Source organism: Neoarius graeffei, chromosome 15 (assembly GCF_027579695.1).
Source record: "Neoarius graeffei isolate fNeoGra1 chromosome 15, fNeoGra1.pri, whole genome shotgun sequence".
Classification (NCBI taxonomy): Eukaryota; Metazoa; Chordata; class Actinopteri; order Siluriformes; family Ariidae; genus Neoarius; species Neoarius graeffei.
This window is the reverse complement of record NC_083583.1, coordinates 55,134,110-55,157,560: the sequence shown is the minus strand read 5'-3', so window position 1 is coordinate 55,157,560 and position 23,451 is coordinate 55,134,110. Positions and strand designations below refer to the sequence as shown.

General features: G+C 43.3%; 1 protein-coding gene across 1 annotated transcript in view; it reads left to right on the top strand.

The window, feature by feature from the left end:
- Positions 1–20,751, top strand: part of LOC132899619 (ephrin-A2-like) — a 217,518-nt gene extending 196,767 nt beyond the window's left edge. Inside the window, exons 2-4 of the mRNA XM_060941661.1 lie at positions 4,528–4,820; positions 11,088–11,153; positions 20,318–20,751. Of these exons, the coding sequence (XP_060797644.1) occupies positions 4,528–4,820; positions 11,088–11,153; positions 20,318–20,439 (481 nt within the window). The 3' untranslated portion in view covers positions 20,440–20,751. The remainder of the gene's footprint in view (positions 1–4,527; positions 4,821–11,087; positions 11,154–20,317) is intronic.
- Positions 20,752–23,451: the final 2,700 nt, after the last annotated feature.

Sequence of the window (23,451 nt, the reverse complement as noted above, 5' to 3'; positions counted from 1 at the left end):
TGCTTCAGACCTTTGCGACTAAACTGACCTGCACACAAACCCCCACTCCCCATCAAACACTGTCAGAAAAAATCCAAACACTAACACACCAAAGCACTGTCGACTCCAGGATCTGTGCTGTTTGCCACAGATGAGACTTAAAACATAACACAGCATAGCTGGAAGCGAAATTCGTCCTGACGTGTCAAAAGATTGTGTTTTTAGCCCGCTGTGTTTGTGTTTAACAAGCTTGTCTGGGTCATCGGTTAATTGTTGAATAAATTCTGCAATCCAGTTTGCCTTGGTTGCGTGTCAACAAAAAGGAGAACGTCTCTGCTGCCGTAACGTAGAGCGAAATCCGCATGATATAAACAGATTTGCACTTCTGCGTCAAACCGGCGGTGCATTTCAAATTTCTGTTCTATAATGTTTGCACTGGGAGGGAGTCCAGGCTGCAAGCATGATGAATGGAAGCTCCCAGAGTGCAGCGCACACCAGAGAGGATGTGAATATTTGCCTGTCTCTCTCTCTCACTTTCTCTCACTTTCTCTCTTTGCTCTGTAATTTGTTGTAAAGCGTGTGGCATGGACTAACAAACAGCTGGAGCGAATTTTATCGAGGACAGACTAGGTGGTCACAGAAAGGAACTCTTCCTCACTTCACATTCCTGTCTGAGAATCACTCCAGCTGCCTCACGTGTTCCTGTGTAATATGCAGAAAGTTTTTCAAACCGTTCCAGCACGTTTCATTCGTTCAGGAGGTGTGCCTTATCAGAGGCCAGCAGTCACAAATGTTCTCATGTCACTTAACCAGACTTCTTAGGCCTGATTTTATGACCCTTAATGGCTTTAATGACTCTTTGGCTCCTTGATTGAAAACATCAAATAGCGTAATAAATTGTCGGTTCTCTCTTATCAGATCCACTTGTTTGGTTCTTGACCTCTTGTGGTGCAGATGCTTCCTGCTCGAGACTTTGAAAGCGGGGCCCGGTTAAAGGCAAACGTTTACCAAAGGAAGTCATAAAGCCGAGAAGAGATGGAGCACGTTGCAGGCTCTGGCGCGTTTGACGCATCGGTAAATCAGGCCACTTCAGACCCCTGGGAGAATGGCCCTGGTTGAAAAGTTCACAGCGAGGATCTCCATTCTTCTTTAAACACACTGAATACAAACAGTTTTGCGTGATGAATTGATGTCCGATGGGTATTTGGTGACCAAATGGCGCACCAAACTTTTGAGGAACTTCAAAGTCGGCACCGAGAGTTTAGTTTGAGAGTCTAATTGATCAATCACCACCACGTGTTCCTAGTTGTCGGAAGAGCAGGCGGTTGAGAGTTTGCAGGAGTTGGTCTATTTGGGATTCAGAAACTGACACGTTTTTAAACCCCAATTTCTTCCGATTTGGTCATTTCCCAATCACCATCCCGATTACAAGTCAGCTAGTGAGTGCTGCACACTCAGAAGAAAGCGCTATCTACCCTCCTCCGCATACATGACCTCACAGACACCCACGATTGGCTGGTGTCACTGTGATTGACAGGGGACGGAGTAAGACCATCCCTCCCACCCAGATTTCACAGCCAATTGTGCTTCCTTTGCTCCCAGTCACAGATGGCTGTAGATAATTACTTTCTTCAACCACCATGGAGTCAATCTTTAAATCATCACACGGTGACAGATTTTATCTCATGCTATCTCGTGTTTTCATCTCCGTCCGTCTGTAAGATTGAGGGTTGAGGACTGGGGTTGTTGATAATGGAGCTATCGATTGCTGTTTGGGGAAGTTGATACCCTGAAGATGGGAAGTAAACATTGTATTAGTGGGTGTTTGTGTCCTAATGGCTGAGAATTGAGAAAATTGTTTGGAGAAACGGATCCTAAATCAAAAGAAGAGGACCATCATTTGACGAGCTTGCTGAAAACAGCGTGTATCCGCGTGCAATAGCTCTTTCTTAATGCACTGAGCTTTTATATATATATATATATATATAATATATATATAATTTCATCTATCACTCTCCTTCCTTCTCAGCTCCTCCTCCATCAACCAGCCATCATTCGCAAGGTCGTTATTTTCTTTTTCTTCTTTACTCAGCCACACATCTCGATCAGAAGGAATCGCTCAGACTTTGTGAATGTCAACACATTTGGCAGCCTCCAGTGCCTTTATTGCCAGGAGAAGGCACTGCTATTGATTTATTCAGACATAATGCATATTAGGAATCTAAAAGACAAATGTTAGACACACACAACTTGCCATAATGATATGTGTTAGCTATTAGTGCACTCGTAACACATGTTTTTGTGACAAGATGATTAAATTTTTACCACAGAGTTGCATCAAGATCTTCCAGAATGTTCCAGAAAGTTTTTTTTTGTTTTTTTGCGTGTCTTCGTCTTAAGAAATAATCACACTATAAGTGACGCACTTTCCCGTACAAAAAGAAAGCCTGAGCTGATAAAAGAGAGACCAGAGTATCACCCTGGCACTAGTGCTTACAAAAATATTCGTCTGAACACAGAGGCTAAAGTAATAGCATGGGCTCTCTGCAGAAGTCACATAAAGTGTTCTTTTCTAAAAGTGCTGGACATTAGAGACAGGTTCTTATATTTTATTTAGACCCCCCACCCCCACCCCGATGCCAGCGCACTGGATGCCTCGCAAGCAAGCCGTCAGTGATCGTGTGGGTTTCAAAAGTGCCAGAGATGGAGGAGGGAAAAAAGTGACAGGTTGAAGGGAATAGGAGGGGAGAAAGAAATAAAAGGAAAAAAAAAAAGAACCGCACACTCTGAAAAGGAGAGAAGGATTGATCTCTGGGTAGCAGCGATAAGGGAGAGAGGCGGTTAAAGAAGGCAGCTGGAGTTTGGTCCTCTCCAGCTCTCCGACAGTAATTCCACACCCAGATTACCGGTCATTTGATACCAAGCCTTACTCCAAGCCCCCACCCAGATAGTAATTGAGTGATGGCCCACACTTACCACTTTCATCTGGTCCACATGCGCCTGTGGAATGATGCCGATTAATTCAAATCTCCTTGTCAGAACACAGATGCAGCTCAACTTTGATGAGATCATATCTCAAGGGTGATACATTAGAGAACGTACGCTTAGGTCACTTCCGGACCAAAATTAAGACGCCGCTGGAGATATATGGTTGGTTGCATTAGGGCCATTTTTGGCTTAAACCCCTTAAAAGTGGCTGGTTAGATTTGGGGCACTTCTGGTGCATGATATACATGATGTGTTTCCAACCACAAATGGTCCTAATTCACCCAACCATACATAATTGTCTTGCTGCATCTTAATTTTGGTACGGAAGTGAGCCACGCTCTCTAAGGTCCTGTGGGGTCTTTCCATTGCCGCAACTGACCCTTATATTCCTAAACTTATTCCATATTTGGCCTGAAGTCATCTGTTGTCTGGGCACTCCTCCCTCTCTGCCCCTCCTTTACCACCCTCCAACCCCCGCTCTCCCGATCCTGCCCCTTTGCCTCTTTCAGTGTGCTGTTCTTATAAACAAAGGCTTAATCCTACAGCATTAAGAGTGGGCTGGTCTCTATTGTGGCACCGTTGTTTTTATAAGATTTGGACTTACGCTTTCGACAGACAAAACAAGCAGAGCTGGTAGAGGGATTTTGTCTGGAAATGTGTCTTATTTGTGTATTCTCAAATTTTTTGGCATCTCACATTCGTTTTTTGTCAGCGGAAATATGCAGCATTTTTGCTTAGCTTATTAAGTCCAATTTCATATTTGCTTTTTGTTAGTGGAGCATGAGTGCAGTCCTTCCTGACAGACTTTTCCTATCCTCCTAGGCTAAAGGCATCAAGTATGGAGCAAGTCTGTCAGCTGTATTGTTAACAAGCTATTTGAGATCTCTCCATTGGGGCTGTCACGTCTCATTCACATAAAGCTCTCGAGGCAGGCGAGATAAGAATGCTTCCTCCAAAGAGAACTTGACTCATCACTTTTCGCAATTGCAAAATGCCGTTAAAATGTAACGCGACCCAAAGACTGAGAATAGTGCCAAGATATAGCATAGATCTAAATATATATACATGGAGTCATTTGAGCTATAGTTTGAGCGAATCTGGAGGAGTTCTTTTAGCCAGCTCATGGCACCATGCAGGTGCTCAATTTGTATCTAAATCGGCCTGGCCAGCAAACTCATTTCAGCTGAGGCAGCCATGAGCTGGACCTTGTGAAAGCACTTAATGAAGCTGCTCTCACTCTGCGAACCCCTGTCAATCTCTGCCTGTCCCATGCTGCTTGGTCATTCCAGTCAGTCCCTCTTCAACAGCACTGGCCCCCATTATCCAATAGCAAGGCACACCGAGAATATCTCTCACATAAGTGACACATACCATCAGCTATTTTCGCTTGCATGATGAGATCATTTTGTCGTTCCTCAAAATCTGCTTCAGAGGCTAGAGGTGTTAAACTGGGCAAATGGATTTGTGGCATCTGGAACCGTCTTCAGTGACCTTTTGTTTGTATAGTTATTACATGTTCTCCACGTAAACACAAGTTTGGGGGTTTTTTTTGTTTTCCAGATTCGTACATGGCGAGTACACAGTGGAGGTGGCCATCAACGACTACCTGGACATCTACTGTCCGCACTACGAGACGCCGCTCCCGTCCCAGCGCATGGAGCAGTACATCCTCTACATGGTTAGCTACGACAGCTACATCAATTGCAACCACCTCATCAGAGGCTTCAAGCGTTGGGAGTGCAATCGGCCAGTGAGCCCCAGTGGGCCACTCAAGTTCTCCGAGAAGTTCCAGCTCTTTACACCCTTCTCGCTAGGCTTCGAGTTCCGCCCAGGACACGAGTACTACTACATCTGTGAGTAGCTCATTGCATCTTAACACTCTTCACTCTTCAAAATCCCAAACCAGGTGTAGCCATCAGCCCAGGGGCTAATCATCGGCTCTCAGATTACAGGAAACAGGACCCAGGAGGCAAAAGGGAAGGTCTGCTGGGTGCGCACGTTTCTTTATGTGGGTTTCACAATGCATCGTAATCAGTAACATGTGCCACAGTGATCCATACATGTATCCGTTATTGTGACAGATCTTGTGGGCTGCTGTCTGAAATAATAAATGTTAAAGACAGTAAGATCTGTTACCAAGGACCCATGAACATTAAACAGACTTGCGGGGAGGTTTGGACATTCCAGAAATTACGAAGCTCTTTTCTAACCCTGTATCTTTTTGTTATGTTTGCCTGATGCTCTTTTCTGAAGGACAGTTTAAATTGCGAGCCACGCAGACAGTGTGAATTTTATTTAATAGGCTATGCCCTATAGTTTTATTTGGGTTGCATGCAGGCGTCCTTTACTGCCGAAGCGTTTTATACCCCCGAACACTTGTTTGCATTGCTATCTCCATTTCCAGCCTTCTTCACCTTCACTCACATTGACACGTGACACGTTTACGCTGTGCATACTACTGCAGATTGTGTTTATTCAAAACGTGACATAAATCAAGGTGAGCTGGGGCAGAGAGTTCATCTCCACCCTCTGGACCTCCCATGGTCAGATTTGGCCTGACCCTCTTCTTCCATTTTGTTCTGGGTGCATCCAGAGCTCTCTTCTTGATGAAAATGTCAATTTGTCAAACACTACATACGCCATTAGCTCAGCACTTAGCTGCACAGGGCTAGATGGGTGCAAACCAGTTACGGACGCCATCAAGCGGAACGCTCTCCAAATTATGCTGATTGGCCAAATCATATTTAGCCGTTGGGGAGGCTCCTGATGGGAGTAATTGTGTCTCCGGCAGCCTAGAGTCTGCTGTCATTACCATTTTTTGGACAGGAACAGCTAAAAGCCATTAACCTGAGGGGCATGTGGCACCGGACACCGCTCACTGTTGATTCTTCGTCCTCCAGATGCTCCGTGCTCAGCGTGCCAAGGTCACAGCAGGTACGCCCCTCTGCCTGCTCCATCCTCAACCTGCAATCTCTCAGGGCTTGTGAAGAGGGAGAATTTGCCAGGGTGAATCTGTCCTGGTTTTGCTAATGGCCCAGGCGAAAGGTGTCCTTTGGCCTGATAAAAAGGTCTCCTGCTGGGCCAAGGCAAAAGGGAAAAGATTAGGGCAGCATGCCTGATGCATTAATGAGGCAAATTTCAACTCTTTTTTTGTTGTTGTTTGTTTGTTTTCCCTCTCTTTTGCCTTTTGCGCATCCACCTTTTTTTTTTTTACTATGTTTTTGTTCCAACCTAAGAAGATTTGAGAGGAAAGTGAAGTTCACGTGTAAAGAAAGTGAAACTGAATATGGCATTTCATCTTAAATGAATACAGCACATTAACTGGAATGGTACAGTTCCTTTGTGCCTGCTCCTTTTTGTCGCTGCCTGTCCCATTTGTCGAGAGCCACCGATTGGCCGGTGATGCAGAGACAGAGCTGATACACTTATGGCTCGGCGGTGAAAATAGCGCATTATGTGTCACGACACTTGATCCTAAAAGCACCACTGTATAAATGGCTCATCTGAGGACTAATAGCACATTTATTATCAGCGCTGCCTATGCGGTCATTTGCGAAAGCTCACTGCCATCTGTTGTCCTTAATAACCCAAAAGCTTGCAAACTAGAAATGCACATCTTTTAATGCTCTGCTGTGTGCAAATGGGAAACTCTAAGGACATGTACGTTGATAATACTACGGAATAGCAAATAGTACAGTCGATCTATAGCCCAGGCCCGGTTCTACCTCAAGCTGACAAAAGTGTCTGTCTCACCATTCCATATTTCACCGCTTATTACCTTCCCAGTGATAGAAAGCTATTTTGACTGGGCAAAAAGCAGTGGGTTTTGCACAAATTGTCCACCCCCTCAACCAGCAGGACGTCACAGAACTTATTCCCCTCCACGGGATGTTGTCAGTCCTGGAAAGAGGAAAGGCGGGAGACGGAGAGGATGAACAACAAAGGAAGAAAGACAGAAGGTTCAAAGTTTTTTTGGGACTCAGGCGCAGGGGATTCATCTGCGTATCCTGAGCCGGTTTTAATGCCCTCCGCCTGCCGCTCGGTCCCGGGGCCTGGCTTTATGTGCCCTTTGTCCCTGACAGCAGCCTGGGCAGGGAAGTACTTACGCTGCCTATTCAGCGCGCTCTCTTCCCGCTTTCCCCCTCGGAAAAGTGTTTGGCTACTACCAATATTGTAACTGTCACGGCCCCTGGGGTTAAGGGGTGAAAAGGGCTGCCTGAGAGGAATAGGGAGTGGGCGAAAGGAGGCTTAGCTTGGTTATCCTCAAACAAAAGAGCTTGTCCATCACCCCAGGACTTGCACCCGGCCTAAGTGTCTGCGAGGGCGAACGGTAACTGTGGCAGTGTGACACGGCGCTGCATACACACTCCCAAATCCACACAGATGCATAACGCCCCTCTGGTTATTATGCATTGCCCATATTTCCATATTTAGAAAAAAAGTTTGAGAAAGAAAATGCTAATCATTGGGTGTTTCCATCAGCGTCTGGTATGCAAATATTCTGAAAAGGGTGTGACAAGATTATAAACAGCACCAGCTAAAGCATAAACAAGCCTGCACAGACTAGAATTAATTCGGAGTAGTCAAATTCATTCGTATTGCCTATGCCATACTCATTATTTGTGTGTGTGTGTGTGTGTGTGTGTGTGAGATCATTCCTATTGTTTCCATTCAGATTTTATGCAAAAATATTTAATGCACACACACTCCACTAACTCAAACTGTGTAAACCCCCCCCCCCCCCCCCCCCCACACACACACACACACACACACAAATTATCTTCCTATCCTTACAAGAACTTTCCATGAACATACACCAAAATCTAACCTTATCCTTAGTAACCAAAATAAAACTTTCGGGATTTTTTATAATGAAAATAGCAGTTCTATTTATTTATTTATGAATCGTTCCCTCATGGGGACCAGCCACAGGGTCAAAAGCTGTCAGATTTTTGTCTTTGTGGGGTGCTCAGTTGGAGAGAGTGGCTCAGGGTCATAAGGTTATAAGATCCAACACCAAGTGCCGTCAAGCAGCTGTGATCAGCCATCAGTCTGAGCTGCTCGTTTTCACTCTCACACTTTCATTTCATTCTATATTTTTAGAATTATTCACATATTTATCTAGTCTGAGTCTGATTTTAAAAAATATGTACATATTATATTATCGCATCTCATTATGTCTAGCCGCTTTATCCTGTCCTACAGGGTCGCAGGCAAGCTGGAGCCTATCCCAGCTGACTACGGGCGAAAGGCGGGGTACACCCTGGACAAGTCGCCAGCTCATCACAGGGCTGACACATAGACACAGACAACCATTCACACTCACATTCACACCTACGCTCAATTTAGAGCCACCAGTTAACCTAACCTGCATGTCTTTGGACTGTGGGGGAAACCGGAGCACCTGGAGGAAACCCACGCGGACACGGGGAGAACATGCAAACTCCGCACAGAAAGGCCCTCGCCGGCCACGGGGCTCGAACCCGGACCTTCTTGCTGTGATGCGACAGCGCTAACCACTACACCACCGTGCTGCCCTAGGCGGGTATGACTGGTAATTACTAACACTGGCCACTAGGCGGTGTGTATGACTGGTAATTACTAACACTGGCCACTAGGCGGTGTGTATGACTGGTGGTACACGTACACGGACAAACCACAAAAAATCGACTCGATGAGTTTACCATTTTTTCTTAAGTATGGTGCTCCACTCGGAGCGCCGCTAAAATAAAACAGCACCTGGATGGGTGTGCTGTTTGCCTGCAGTTTAAAGTACATATCACGGGTAAATTCAGGAGCAAGATCAATGTAATTCTCCTATTTTATATTAAACTTTGGTCAAATACCTGTAACATTCTGCACTCGCTACAATTTTTTTTACCTTGCGCAATACCAGAAAAATTCAGTTGAAATCAAGCCATTTGAGGCGAATTGGTCCGCCTCTGAAAAAACTTGGCATTTGGATTTCCCGGCAAACACTGATTTTCGTGACGTCGCGTGCGGGACGCCTCCCTCTGAATCCTACGTCAGCGCTGGTTTGTTTATGAGAAAACGACCTGGTGGTTTTCTGCAAATTTCTTCAACGTTATCACGCAATTATTAAAATGGTTAACAGATGTATCGTAGGAGGGTGTAGCAACACCAATCTTTATGGGATTAGTACTCATCGTTTCCCAAAAGACCGATGAGAGAGAAATGGGAGCTCTTTGTGCGAGGCACCCGGAAAAAGCCGAGGACCAAAGCAGAGCCGAGAAAAAGACCAAGAAAATCAGCGATTCACAAGTCGACTGTTGCCAGGGTAAGAAATAAGAGAGACTATACTCTAAATTAGGTGTTCCTGTGTTTGTGTGGTACACAGATAATGTTATTTATTGACACAAATGTAAACAACATGAAAGCGCTGGGCGATAATACACTTACTTCACATGTATCAAGGGATATGCGTGTCAGGGCTTGAGATCTGTCAAACACATTAAATGTATATACAACCCTGCTTAGCCGATTCCATGTGTGTAGCTTATGAAATCTTTCTCCTACAGTAGCCAGTACTCTTCTAAATGAAGAAATATATAAATACATAATAGTAATTAGAAAAAATATGATTTATGTAACAATAGATAGACGAGCATTGATATATGAATCCATGGGTTTAGAAGCTCAGGCGACAATTCCATATTTCAATGCAAAATCGCGAGCTGCTAAACTTGGTCTACACAGGCTGTGCACTGAAACCGTACAAGCACTCTCAGCCTGCTGGCGGATCCGCAGGTGACGTCAGACTCCCTTGGGATTTTTCCAGACACGTTTTGTTATTTTATTTTTTCTGCTGTAGACAGATGGCCTTATGCAAAATTACCCTTCTGGATGAGCGTGTAAAGGGACATAGTTTCATATTAAAAAACACGAAATTGGTCCAGAATATGCACTTTAAGGGTCCAGACTCCGTAGGCCAAGGTTCACAGGTCACCATGTCCCAGCCAGGTATGAACTACAATCAATACCATGACCACCAGATGAAACAGAAATGTAAACACAAAAAAAAAAATGTTTTAAAAACCCTGATCCAGGAGGTATGCATTTGCTGCTGACTTCAATACGTCCACATCTGGAGTGGTGGGGAATACAGTTGCTGGGAGTGAATTCCACAAAATCAGTAAAAAGGGTTAGAAAAAAAAACACTTTTAGGCGAAGTCGCTTCATCTCACACTGAAAAAATTTAGAAAAACCCAACCTTTAATTGAAAGAAATTTATTCAGAGAAAATCAAATCCCTCATCAAGAAATAATTATTTTCAATCACTGAAGGCACCGTGTGTGTGTGTGTGTGTGTGTGTGTGTGTGTGTGTGTGTTAATTTTTTTTTTTTTTTTCAAATTACAAAAAAAAAAAAAATAGTGCCAGTGAGCAACAACTATCAGCACTGACTAACTTTGCTTTCATTATTGTATGGTTGTAAATGTCGGTGTCTTTCCTTTTATTTTAGGTTTCTTTCACCGATTCTGTGTCCGTTCACACGGGAGCACCTGTTGCGGAGAAATATAGCCACAACAGCCGTTTAGCGTGAGAGCCATGCATGAGAACAGCAGGAACAGAGGAATTTTTACAGAATAAAAAAGCCATGTGTAGTCTTTCATTTTCTATTTTTTAAAAAAAAATAGTTCTTGGTGTTAAAAACACACATTATCCAGAAGATGAGGGAGTAAAAAGGTCTCATGCAAGTCGATCCTCAGTATGTGTCTGTTATCACTGGAGGTGCATGGAGCGCAAGTATGTTTCACGAAGCCATATGGCATGTGTGTGTGCGGCCACATGGGTCGCCAGACGAGCGGTGATGATTTGTTCTTTACACTCGAGTCACGGCGTTGCGATGGTCAGCATGATGAACTGGAAGAGCTCAGTGCCAGAAACATCTGAGGGCTGAGTTTGATCGCTGTGCACATTTGGTTAAGATTTTAGCTTTGTTGGTTAGACTTGCGTAAACAGTGTCATCAACTAAGTATTAATGGCTCTGCCTTTTAGTATACTTTCAGCTGAGCACGACGGATTTTTCATTCCGCGTAGCCTTTTGTTTACGAAGTCATTTTTAGCCCTAATCTGTATCTGTCACTCTGTTTCTCCGCAGCGTCTCCACATCCAAACCTTGCTGGAAAGCCTTGCTTGAAGCTCAGAGTGTATGTCAAGCCTACAAGTGAGTATATCCATGAATCCACAAGGCTTTAATGCCATGTGATGCGTTTTTGTGTGTGTGTGTGTGTGTGTGTGTGTGTGTGTGTGTGTGTGTGTGTGTGTGTGTGTGTGTTTTCCCCCCTGTCCATCTGTGTTATTTATGCTGCAGTCCTGATGATGTGAAACACAAGTTCCCAGATTTCTGCACCACCATCCAAATCATCCACATCTCGTCCAACTTAGACTTGATTTATAAGCTTGCACCTCGAACCTTAGCAATTTATATGAAGAACCTCCATCTATGCTTTATGGTCTGAGCTCTCAGGAGCACAGTCGTAACTCCACAAATACAATAATGCTCCTCAGGGCAGATTCTGTAGCAAGCTATTCATCTGACGAGGGCCAGATAACAATCAGAAAGCCCTGACCCTTCCACTAATCATTCCACCGAGTAGCAGCGAGGGGCTTTCCAACCTCTCTATTATATACAGAATCTTCCAGAAGGTGCTCAGTTGGTTTAACCCTGGCTGAACGTGCTACCTAGTGACACACACCTTATGACCTCGGGTTTTATGAGGTTCTGTGTCTAAGTTTTGACATTCCAGCTCGCAAAATCGTTATATTTACAGCACGTGTACGGGTATATTATCGAAATACTGAGATAATTAGAAAGTACATTTTTGAACAGTGGCCCAGCGCAGAACTCTCTTACTCTGGAAGCTCAATTACGGTTTCATTTTATAAGTTTCTTTCTGCCTGTTTCTTACAGGATCAAGTCGTCTCGTTAAATAACTAACGAAAAGCAAAACTCTGCCGTGAACAGGAATTTCAGCCGTATTATGATTGTAAATGCTTTTCAGTAAGTTCCGTTTTTTCTCCGTGTCCCGTAAGCGCCAAGTTGTTCAACTTTTAAACATTGTTGTTCTTAATCAAAACATTTTTCCTTGAAATTTCCTTTAACAAGGCGGCACGGTGGTGTAGTGGTTAGCGCTGTCGCCTCACAGCAAGAAGGTCCTGGGTTCGAGCCCCATGGCCGGCGAGGGCCTTTCTGTGCGGAGTTTGCATGTTCTCCCCGTGTCCGCGTGGGTTTCCTCCGGGTGCTCCGGTTTCCCCCACAGTCCAAAGACATGCAGGTTAGGTTAACTGGTGACTCTAAATTGAGCGTAGGTGTGAATGTGAGTGTGAATGGTTGTCTGTGTCTATGTGTCAGCCCTGTGATGACCTGGCAACTTGTCCAGGGTGTACCCCGCCTTTCGCCCGTAGTCAGCTGGGATAGGCTCCAGCTTGCCTGCGACCCTGTAGAAGGATAAAGCGGCTAGAGATAATGTGATGTGATGTGATGTGATTTCCTTTAACAATATTTAAAAAATGCATTACAACTTTCAAACCATGTTTCTGTGCAACCAAACAAACGTCTTTAGCGTTTGCTAGCTGCCTTTCAGTTCTCACTCACTCTTTCGGTTTCAGTTCAATAAACTGGGCTGGGTTTCCCAAAAGCCTCTTAACGCTAAGAGCATCTTAACTAGGAGAGAGAGAGTGTTCATTGTGATGCTCGCTCTACCATTTAAAGGAGAACTGAAGTCATTTTTAAACTTGCTTTATTTCTTAATTAACGTGTTATTCAATTACGTTTTCGGTTTTAGTAACCTTGTATCGTGACTCGTATTGGCAACTAATTGCAAAATATTATACTTATCGGCCTATTCGGGTTTTAGCCATGTTGAATTTAGTTCGTTTGGTCGACGGCAGGCGTCGCTTATCCACGCGATCTTCACGAGACTTGTGCAAGACTTCGAAACATGAAGTGTCAGCCAGGCGTCAGTGCCGCCATTTTGAAAACTGTTTTCCAAACGAAATTTTGCACAAAAATGAGTTTAAATGACGATCACTGCCTACTTTTTTCAAACTTTCCTGATTGCTATCAAAACAAACAAAACTTCCGGCTTGATCACATCAGCATTCGAAAGAGGTCTCAACGAATCTCATTTACGGCCATTGCTTTGACATATGGACTGATATATTACAGAGCATATTTCAAACACTCATAACTTGCTATAGCAGCAACAAAATAGCGATCAAAAATGCGTTCCTGTATTTAATAAAATGAGATAAATAGAATTTTGATAAGGGCGGCACGGTGGTGTAGTGGTTAGCACTGTTGCCTCACAGCAAGAAGGTCCTGGGTTCGAGCCCTGTGGCCGGCGAGGGCCTTTCTGTGCGGAGTTTGCATGTTCTCCCCGTGTCCGTGTGGGTTTCCTCCGGGTGCTCCGGTTTCCCCCACAGTCCAAAGACATGCAGGTTAGGTTAACTGGTGACTCTAAATTGACCGTAGGTGTGAATGTGAGTGTGAATGGTTGTCTGTGTCTATGTGTCAGCCCTGTGATGACCTGGCGACTTGTCCAGGGTGTACCCCGCCTTTCGCCCGTAGTCAGCTGGGATAGGCTCCAGCTTGCCTGCAACCCTGTAGAACAGGATAAAGCGGCTAGAGATAATGAGATGAGGTGAGAATTTTGATAATAAAAAATTTGCCTTCAGTTCTTCTTTAGCGTCTGCTAGCTGCTTTTCAGTCCCCAGTTACTCTTTCGGTTTCAGTTCAATAAACTGGGCTGGGTTTCCCAAAAGCCTCTTAATGCTAAGAGCATCTTAACTAGGAGAGAGAGTGTTCATTGTGATGCTTGCTCTACCATTTAACGATGATCTTTGTGTCACGATGCTTTTGGGAAACCCATCCCAGTGTATCAACACACTGCATGTAATCAGTAGGTCTCATCTCATCTCATCTCATTATCGCTCACCGCTTTATCCTGTTCTACAGGGTCGCAGGCGAGCTGGAGCCTATCCCAGCTGACTACGGGCGAAAGGCGGGGTACACCCTGGACAAGTCGCCAGGTCATCACAGGGCTGACACATAGACACAGACAACCATTCACACTCACATTCACACCTACGGTCAATTTAGAGTCACCAGTTAACCTAACCTGCATGTCTTTGGACTGTGGGGGAAACCGGAGCACCCGGAGGAAACCCACACGGACACGGGGAGAACATGCAAACTCCGCACAGAAAGGCCCTCGCCGGCCACGGGGCTCGAACCCGGACCTTCTTGCTGTGAGGCGACAGTGCTAACCACTACACCACCGTGCCACCCCGCGATGATAAGTCATTAATACAAATTTATGACGATTAGAATCCATGAAATAAAAAATGAATTGCGATTATTATCAGGCTGCGTAATCTTAGTTTTTAGCTCATCTGGTCACAGGCCAGGTCGGATGAGCTTATGCGATCACACGTCGTTTGTCCGTCATTGTCATCGTCCGTCCACAATTTACAAAAATCGCTACTCCTCCTCCTACAGGATTGATCGGATTTCAATCAAACTTGCATACAATGTTCCCCAGGTGGGTGTGCATAACATTTCTCAAGATGGTCATGCCACCTCTCATATTTACAATTGAATGGGCGTCTGAAATTTTTAGGTGACTCGTCAAATTAAACATTACTCTGATCGGATTTCAGACTCGCACACAGCAGTGGCCGGCCTGAGCTACAGCCTCATTGAGGCTATTTTTCCTCGCTGTAATTGTGTTGTTTCGACAGCAGATGGTGCAATAACATACAAAAGTAGGAAAGTACATGACTTCACCCTAGGACGAAGTAACACAGCTGTATTACCATGAAAACACACAAAAAAAAAAACAGATCTAAAATGGGGAAAAAGCTGTTGTGTGATTGACTGTACAAACAGATTTAACAAGAAATAAGACCTCTCTTTTTACAGACTGCTGAAAGATAAAGAAAAGTGAAGCAGATGGAGGTCGTACAAATGTTTATTCAGCAAAAGGTCTATTTGTTATGACATTTTTCTTTTTTATAAAAGGACTGCTTTAGGTAACAGGCTGTTATATTTTACTCCGACCTTTACAAATCTGAGTAAATATATATTTTTTGTTATTAAGAAAATGAAACACAGGTTGTTTTTTAATTGAATAAAGGAGTATTTATGTTGATAAAGAAGAGGAAAATAAGTGCTGCGATTTTTTTTAAATGAAATTTTATTCATTTAATTATTTTTCAAAAAATATTGTGGGAAAATCCAATCATGAACCCAATATCATGACTCGAATCCAATCATGAATTGGGTGAATCGTTGCATGCCTAATAGCTAGGCAACGTCCTAAAAAATTCATATTTAATGCTACAGTATTCGGTTTCCACTGTGCTGAAGGCTTTCTGATGATTTGTACAGTTAAATCTTATTACTCTCATGGCGCCTGTGTACATCATCTACAGCTCAAGTTTACTTCTGCTACATTTGACTAAAAATCGTAAATCAGAATTCCTGACTTCTGACTAGGAAAAGAAATCCTACTCATAAACCCGAGACGGTCTTCAGGTCTTCAACTCTGAGGTCAGCAAGTGACGTTAAATCAATATGCATCAACTGTAAACAAAATAGCACTTCTTATCTTTCAATCCAATAGACTGCATATACAAGTATTTGTTTATATCATTATACACAGAGTGTGTTGATTGGCCAAGTTTGTCTAGGTTGTGTTCATCCTGGATGATGATTGGCCGGCAGAAAGAGCTAACACCACATGAGAATAAAGTAAACACTAGAGTGCATCAGTTGCCCCCTAAAAATGAAAAGTTCCTCTGATCATGATGCATTTTTTTTTGATTGATTGATTGATTGATTACTTTATTCTGAACAATAAAGAAGATCTCATCTCATCATCTCTAGCCGCTTTATCCTTCTACAGGGTCGCAGGCAAGCTGGAGCCTATCCCAGCTGACTACGGGCGAAAGGCGGGGTACACCCTGGACAAGTCGCCAGGTCATCACAGGGCTGACACATAGACACAGACAACCATTCACACTCACATTCACACCTACGGTCAATTTAGAGTCACCAGTTAACCTAACCTGCATGTCTTTGGACTGTGGGGGAAACCGGAGCACCCGGAGGAAACCCACGCGGACATGGGGAGAACATGCAAACTCCGCACAGAAAGGCCCTCGCCGGCCACGGGGCTCGAACCCAGGACCTTCTTATTGTGAGGCGACAGCGCTAACCACTACACCACCGTGCCGCCCAATAAAGAAGATATAAAAATAAAAAATGTAAATAAAAAAATGTAATAATCAAAACATCGTCATAAACAAACAGAATAGCGTAGCCACAAGGCAATAACATAACAATGTTCAGAAAGGATTAAGAAGAAGTAATAACTTATCCAATCCTAACCCTCTATACCACCGCTAATCAAACGTCACTTTCCACCATAATAAACTATATATACAAAAGAAAACAAAAGCAACAAACAAAAAAGAAAACATACCAACATACCAAAACATACCGACATGGTATAATATCGACCAAATCAAATCATATATACGGATACTTATGTTATGCATATATACACACATACAATACATATATACAGTACATACTGTACATATACACATACCTATAGCTATACACTAAATACAAGAAGACCAGTCACAGACTTACTCTCAATTTCATCATCACCTATATAGTCTGCCTGTCCTCATTCTCATATATTTTTATTAACATTTTTGTTTTTATGTTCCTTTTGGTAAGAAAACACACTGGGTGAAATATTTTGACAAAATTCAGAAGTTTAATGGTGGCACCAGGAGCTCAAAATTATGGAAAAAGCTGCTATTTTATGACTTTTATGACAAAATTTCGATCACTTTTCATGAAACATTATGGCACCTTATAGAGTATACCAAATATCTTAGATCCACATTTTTAGTACATATTCTAAATCTATTATCAAGCACAGTTTGAGTTTTAGCTGTTCATTGAATCATTGTTCAGCTACTTTTAAACAATACAAATGTATTATGAATCACATTAATGCTTCTCAATCCCTTGCAAAGGTTCTTAAAGTGCCATTCCACCATTGGATGTATTCTTTGGCATAAAATACAATATATTTTGACAACATATATAAATGGTATCACTAGATAGAGAAATCTTTTAGCTTCAAAATGATATATCAAACATAATTTTTTGACAACGACAAGTATATTAATTTTGCGACCAAAGTCACCTACCCTTTTAATTTCCGCGCGTGATGTCATCGGCAGGTTCCCCTTCTTGTGTACCACGTGACGCGTGACGTGGCACATATTATCAGCAATGGCGGATAGAACGCGATAAAAATAATACCAATAAATCTAGCTAATACCAATAAATCTAGCTAACTGAAAGATTAACTCAAAATTTTTCGCAATTTTTTTGGCCCCCATATACGAGGAGAAATGACTCTCTCACTTTGGGGGTTTCCTGGTCTAAAAATAGACCGACACGTGGTACACAAGAAGGGGAACCTGCCGATGACATCACGTTTCACTACCGCGCGGAAATTAAAAGGGTAGGTGACTTTGGCCGCAAAATTAATATACTTGTCGTTGTCAAAAAATTATGTTTGATATATCTTTTTGAAGCTAAAAGATTTCTCTGTCTAGTCATGTTGTCATAAAATATATTGTATTTTATGCCAAAGAATACATCCAATGGTGGAATGGCACTTTAACATGATCTCTGGCTCACAAGAAATCAATAAATGGAGTCCAGCATTGTGATTCAAACCTTACGTGAAAACATAAAATAAGCGTTTTTTGGCAAAAAATGAACCTCATGGTGCCACCATTAGACTTTTGAATACGGTCAAAAAATTTTACAGGATGTCTTTATTGGTGAAAAGGAACACCCGAACAAAAATGCATCAGATTTTATGAAAGTGAGGGCAACTGATGCACCCTAGTAACCCCCCCACCCCACCCCCAATTCAACCACCATGCCAGATCGAACCTTCTACTGAAGTCATGACCTCTCGACATCAGCATAGTGTCAAAAATGCAGCCGTTAAGCCAGGTTTCAATAAACAGTGCAGCGTTGAGATTCCTCAGACCTGCACAACATCACCGTTAAGAAATGGTTCCCGAGTCACACAAGGGCTTAGCAGGGCAGCTTTGAAAGGAGCCAGAGTGACAGTGGAGTTAGCACCAGCACTACAGGTATTTATACAAGGATGAGAGGAATGCACTATACGCCGCTGAGCATTGAGAGGAGTTGGTCAATATTTGCACGAGTATTATTTTAAAAAGAGTCATTTCCCAGAGTTGTGCTTTTAGGGCACGTTATAAATTTAGATAGGAAGCCTTTCGAGGAGCAGCCCATTAGTCTAATGTAATTGTTAACAAACGGACTCGCTCTGAGATCATCAGTTCCAGCGAGGAGTCGAGACAATTACATGCAAATTGAAACGATCCTTTTCTCACACTGCCATTTATCTGTTTACGATAACGCTTGCGGTCTCTCTAGCCCATCGAGGTAATGTACACTGCCCTTCAAAACAATTTCACTTCACAAGCATTTGGACTGTCTTTTAAAATACATGCGCAACCAGACAAGTGCTATTCCTTTGTGAACAGTCAAGGTCCTTTAGAATTGATAAGCGGAAGCGGCTCGTCGAATTTCATACCTTATTCAGCGAGGTATGTGTGAATTTGGCACCGTCTTGAATTCAATTTGCACACAGTGCGAGCAGCGGCCTATCATCTTTGCGAAAGCGGCGTATTCATATGTGCATATCGGCGATTGAGAGGAAACTTTAGAAGAAGGGATGCCTGGCGCTGAAGCGTTTTATTATACGACCCACCTGGCCTTTTCGCCAGCTCAGCTCCCACCATTACCATAATTCCACGCACTAAGTCTGGTACGTCTCTGTTTATTTTCATGCTTTCTGCCAGGGCCAGCTTCTAATCTTGCCGCATAGACGGGGTTAATCTCAGCCTACCCAGACCTCGCTTTAATTCTCCAGGAGCGCGGCTGAAATTTCAAGTCCAGTTTTGGGGAAAAGGGGAGCTAAGGGAAAGGAAAAGAATGGCGAATTTGTTAGTGTCCGACGTGCTGAATGTGCGCACCTGTAAAACATCAGGATGATGAAATACTGTGTGTATAAAAAGGACAAGAAGTCACTTAGTTGCATAGTTTATAATATAACTATTATCTCGTCTCATCATCTCTAGCCGTTTTATCCTGTTCTGCAGGGTCGCAGGCAAGCTGGAGCCTATCCCAGCTGACTACGGGCGAAAGGCGGGGTACACCCTGGACAAGTCGCCAGGTCATCACAGGGCTGACACATAGACACAGACAACCATTCACACTCACATTCACACCTACGGTCAATTTAGAGTCACCAGTTAACCTAACCTGCATGTCTTTGGACTGTGGGGGAAACCGGAGCACCCGGAGGAAACCCACGCGGACACGGGGAGAACATGCAAACTCCACACAGAAAGGCCCTCGCCGGGCACAGGGCTCGAACCCAGGACCTTCTTGCTGTGAGGCGACAGCGCTAACCACTACACCACCGTGCCACCACTATTGTTATTATTATTATTATTATTATTATTAGTGTGTAAGTGTATTGAGACCGTGATACTCACACGAGAGAACTTTATTAATCCCAAACTACATCATGTACGGTATATCTTGCTCTTTGGATTCTCAATAACTAAAGCAACCAGGTGTGCTCGCTCATAACGTTTTCTAGGAAAATAATTGCCGTAAATTGCGTTTCGTAATTGTAGTAGCTTGCGTAATTAGTACTAAGTGAAATGCAAACAATAATTTTCATTAGTGCAAATTGAAGGACCCTAAGGCATTTATAAACAATGAAAGTAAGTCAACAATGGAGGCTTTACAGTGCAGCTTGGTTCATAAGAAGGCACTATTGTGATTGTACACCTCATATGCACAGGGCCGCATACGTTTTTAATCTTGTGCTTAGTTTGTGATCTTTCTTCTGTCACTAAAATACAACAAACCTGGATCCGACAGCCATCACGTGCATATACGGCGCGTTTGATGCTCTTTGATGCTATCTGCATTAGCGAAAAGTGACAGCGAAATCGCTGCACTCGTCTTTCCCACTTAATCTAGGTCAGCCAAGACGAGAGCATTTTGTCAATAAAGTGTCACTTTCATTGAGGCTGGCTTTCAATCCTCAAGTGTTGTATTTTAGGGAGGAGGGGAAAGAAATAAAATTATTTCTGCAGTTGTGCTCGAAACATTTGACTCGCATCCTCATGTCTTTTTCTCTTTTCTGTTGCTGTTTTTCTTCTTCTTCCTCTCTCCTACAGATGACTCAGTGTACGAGTCGCCGGAGCCGTTTCTGACAGATGACAACAACAGCGGTCACTTCCTGTCCCCGTGTCTTTTTCTGTTGCTGCTTGCGCTCCTCATGCTCTTCAGCTCCTCCTAGCATTGTGGCCCTTCACAGCAGAGCACACACACACACATATATATACACACACACATACACACACACACACACACGCATATATATCCCAATCCAGCATGCAGCTTAGCACTGCTGCTTCTCCCCGAACGAAGAAAAGAAAAAAAAAAAAAAAACCTTAAGCGCCCACTAAATATATTCTCATTGTCCATATTCAGTTCCGCGCATTGCATCTTCATTAAAATCATCTTCATCTGATGAGAAAAGACTGCCATCGAGAAAAGACTCATGGGGGAAAATATATATATGATATATGAGAAAAGACTAATTGCAGGGGGCGGGGTGTTGGGGTGGGTGGGTGGGTGGGTTGGGGGATGTTGCTTCTTCTGTCATGCACTAAGTGAAAATGGCTAAGTGCCATCAGCTGTATGGTTTTTGCTCACTAGCATCTGAAATATCTCCGTGTCTGTCTCTACCGACGTGCCCCAAGTAGAAAGCACCCATCTAACCACCATCGATCCTGTGGATGTAGTTACTGTACAGCATTTTCTGCGCAGCATTTCGAGAAAGCGTGCACCTTGCAGGGCATGTGTACCTTTCTCTGAGCAATCCCCAGCGCCTTTACTGAAAAGAAACAAATATATAATATAAAATATACGGAGATGGATAGATCTGAAGACGAATCCAGGAAGTAACTTCAGTAAAGAAAGTAGATGTAGTAAAATAATAATAATAATGCATAGTGTCCAGAGAAACAGGATGTTTTGGTGACAGTCATGAAGGAAAAACCGTCCCGTTTCTCTGGACACTCTTTTTACTACATCCACTATACCCTAGGTGACAGTTTATTAGGAACACCTCCACACCTGTTCGTTCATGCACCTTGAGGCAGAGGCAGTAGAGCAATGCAAAAAATCACAAGGATGCAGGTCAAGAGCTTCGGAGCTTCAATGTTCACATCAAACCTCAGAAGGATTATAAAAGACACGGGCAGGATCTCATGCACTGCAGTTCTACAGGCAAATCTGGACAGCTGAAGAGCGAGAAAAATCCTTTTCCAATCGTTCAACTGTCCAGTTTAAGCTTAGATTCCTGTACCTACCTTACCTTGTACCTTGGTCAGGTCTTGCGACAGGTCTGCCTGCTCACAATCTCTTCATCGTTGTTTGGCGGAACGTAGGATTCGGCGCCGTTGAGCTCAATCCAATGCACAAAGCTTCCCCGTCGCAATATCGTGATCCTTTCCTTGATACAGCTCAAAATCATTACCCAGCATCTTCAGGGTGTTTAGTCTTGGGCCTCCAACACCTCTAGAGCCATGGGCTGGAAACCAGTCTAGTAGGAATTTAGGCAGCCTGCCATCTGACATTGGTGCCACATGCCCAAAGTAAAGGAGACGGCAGTAGCTTGTGCTAATTCCCAGGCTACAGCAACCAGTTCCCATTAGATTCCTGCTTTTGGCAGAAATTACTGGAACCCGACGTGGTCTTCTCCTGTTGTAGCCAATCCTCCTCAAGGTTTGACGTCATGTTCATCCTGAGCTGCTTTTCTGCTCACCACGGTTGTAAAAAGTGGCTCTTTGAATTCCGGTAGCCTTTCTGTCAGCACAACGCAGTCTCGCAGTTTCGAAAATACTCGGACCAGCTCACACAGCACCAACAACTAGGCTGAAAACACATTTCCCCGCATTCTGATGTTTGATGTGAACGTTATCAAAGCTCTTGACATGTATGTGTAAGATTCTATACGTTGTGCTGCTGCAGTATGATCAGCTGCCTGGATAATTGTACGAATGAGCAGGTGTTCCTATTAAAGTGGCTGGTGAGTGTACAGTAAGAGGAGGTCTTTTCTGTGAATTTGCCAAAGACATTAGTTGAACCTTCTTTCTTTCTTTCTTTCTTTCTTTCTTACAGGGAAGCGGGGTTAGATGTGTCGGCTTTGGTTCGAGATCACAAGCAGCCACACAATCATAGGAGGGGAGTTGCATCAAAATACAGTTTTTTATTACGATCTTTTTTGCTGTACAAAAAGAATGTTGTGTAGATTAGTAAATAATATTAACCAGTTACAAAATGCCTTTTTTATTACTGGTGCTCAGTCTGAAAGCAAATCTGTCACTAAAAGCTACAGTGCCAAGCGATGGCGGGGGTTTGGGGGGGGCGGGGGGGACAGGGTGGGGTGGGGAGGGGTGGGCATGCCGTGTTGGTGAAGTGTTAGTGTGTTTCAGGTCTTTAATCGTCTCAACTGCTATCTTTCTCTCTCTCACTCTTGGACGATCTCTCCCAATTTCTGAACGTGACGCTTTTTCTCTGTGCTGAGCCGCTCCACATAAATCTCCTGTAACTGCACTAACCCACGCCCTGTACACGCTCTCGCTCGTGCAACAGCCCAGAACAAGCTGGTCACTGTGAAAGCACAGACTGTGGACCTGAAGGACTAAAGATGCACGAGAGAGCGAACGAATGCCTCAAAGTTCAAAATGTAGAGGGGATATGAATTTAAGTAGCACTTCTGCTCCAGTGGACGCTTTCATTCTGAAAGAAGAGGAGATTATTCAGAAAAAAAAGTGTGGGATTATATGTGTGGTGAATTATTTTGTGACTGTACAAAAATGTTAATAAGGAAAAAAAAAGACCAGGGGAAGAGTTGGCTTTGAACATAGGCAAGATTGGGAAAAAATTATTATTTTTTTTTTTTTAATGCTAGTTGGAACTTTTATATTTTACTTTATTCCATGTTATTTTTTACATTTTCTTTTCCAAAAAAAAAACAAAAAAAAAACCCAGTGGACATTATTCATATGTGATATGAAGTTACAACGTAGAACCCTTGAATTACTAGCGCAATGATGGTACCAGTTCTGCAGTCAAACAAGTCTAGAGATGTTTGCTGTTGTTGTCGTTGTTTCCTGCTTGTATCACATTCTGGTACATGTAGTCCTGTAATGATTTTTTTTTTTTTTAATGTTACAAGTACAAAACTTTTCATGGTGTTCTCATCAGATCATTTTTATTTGAAAATCATGTGGATGAAACA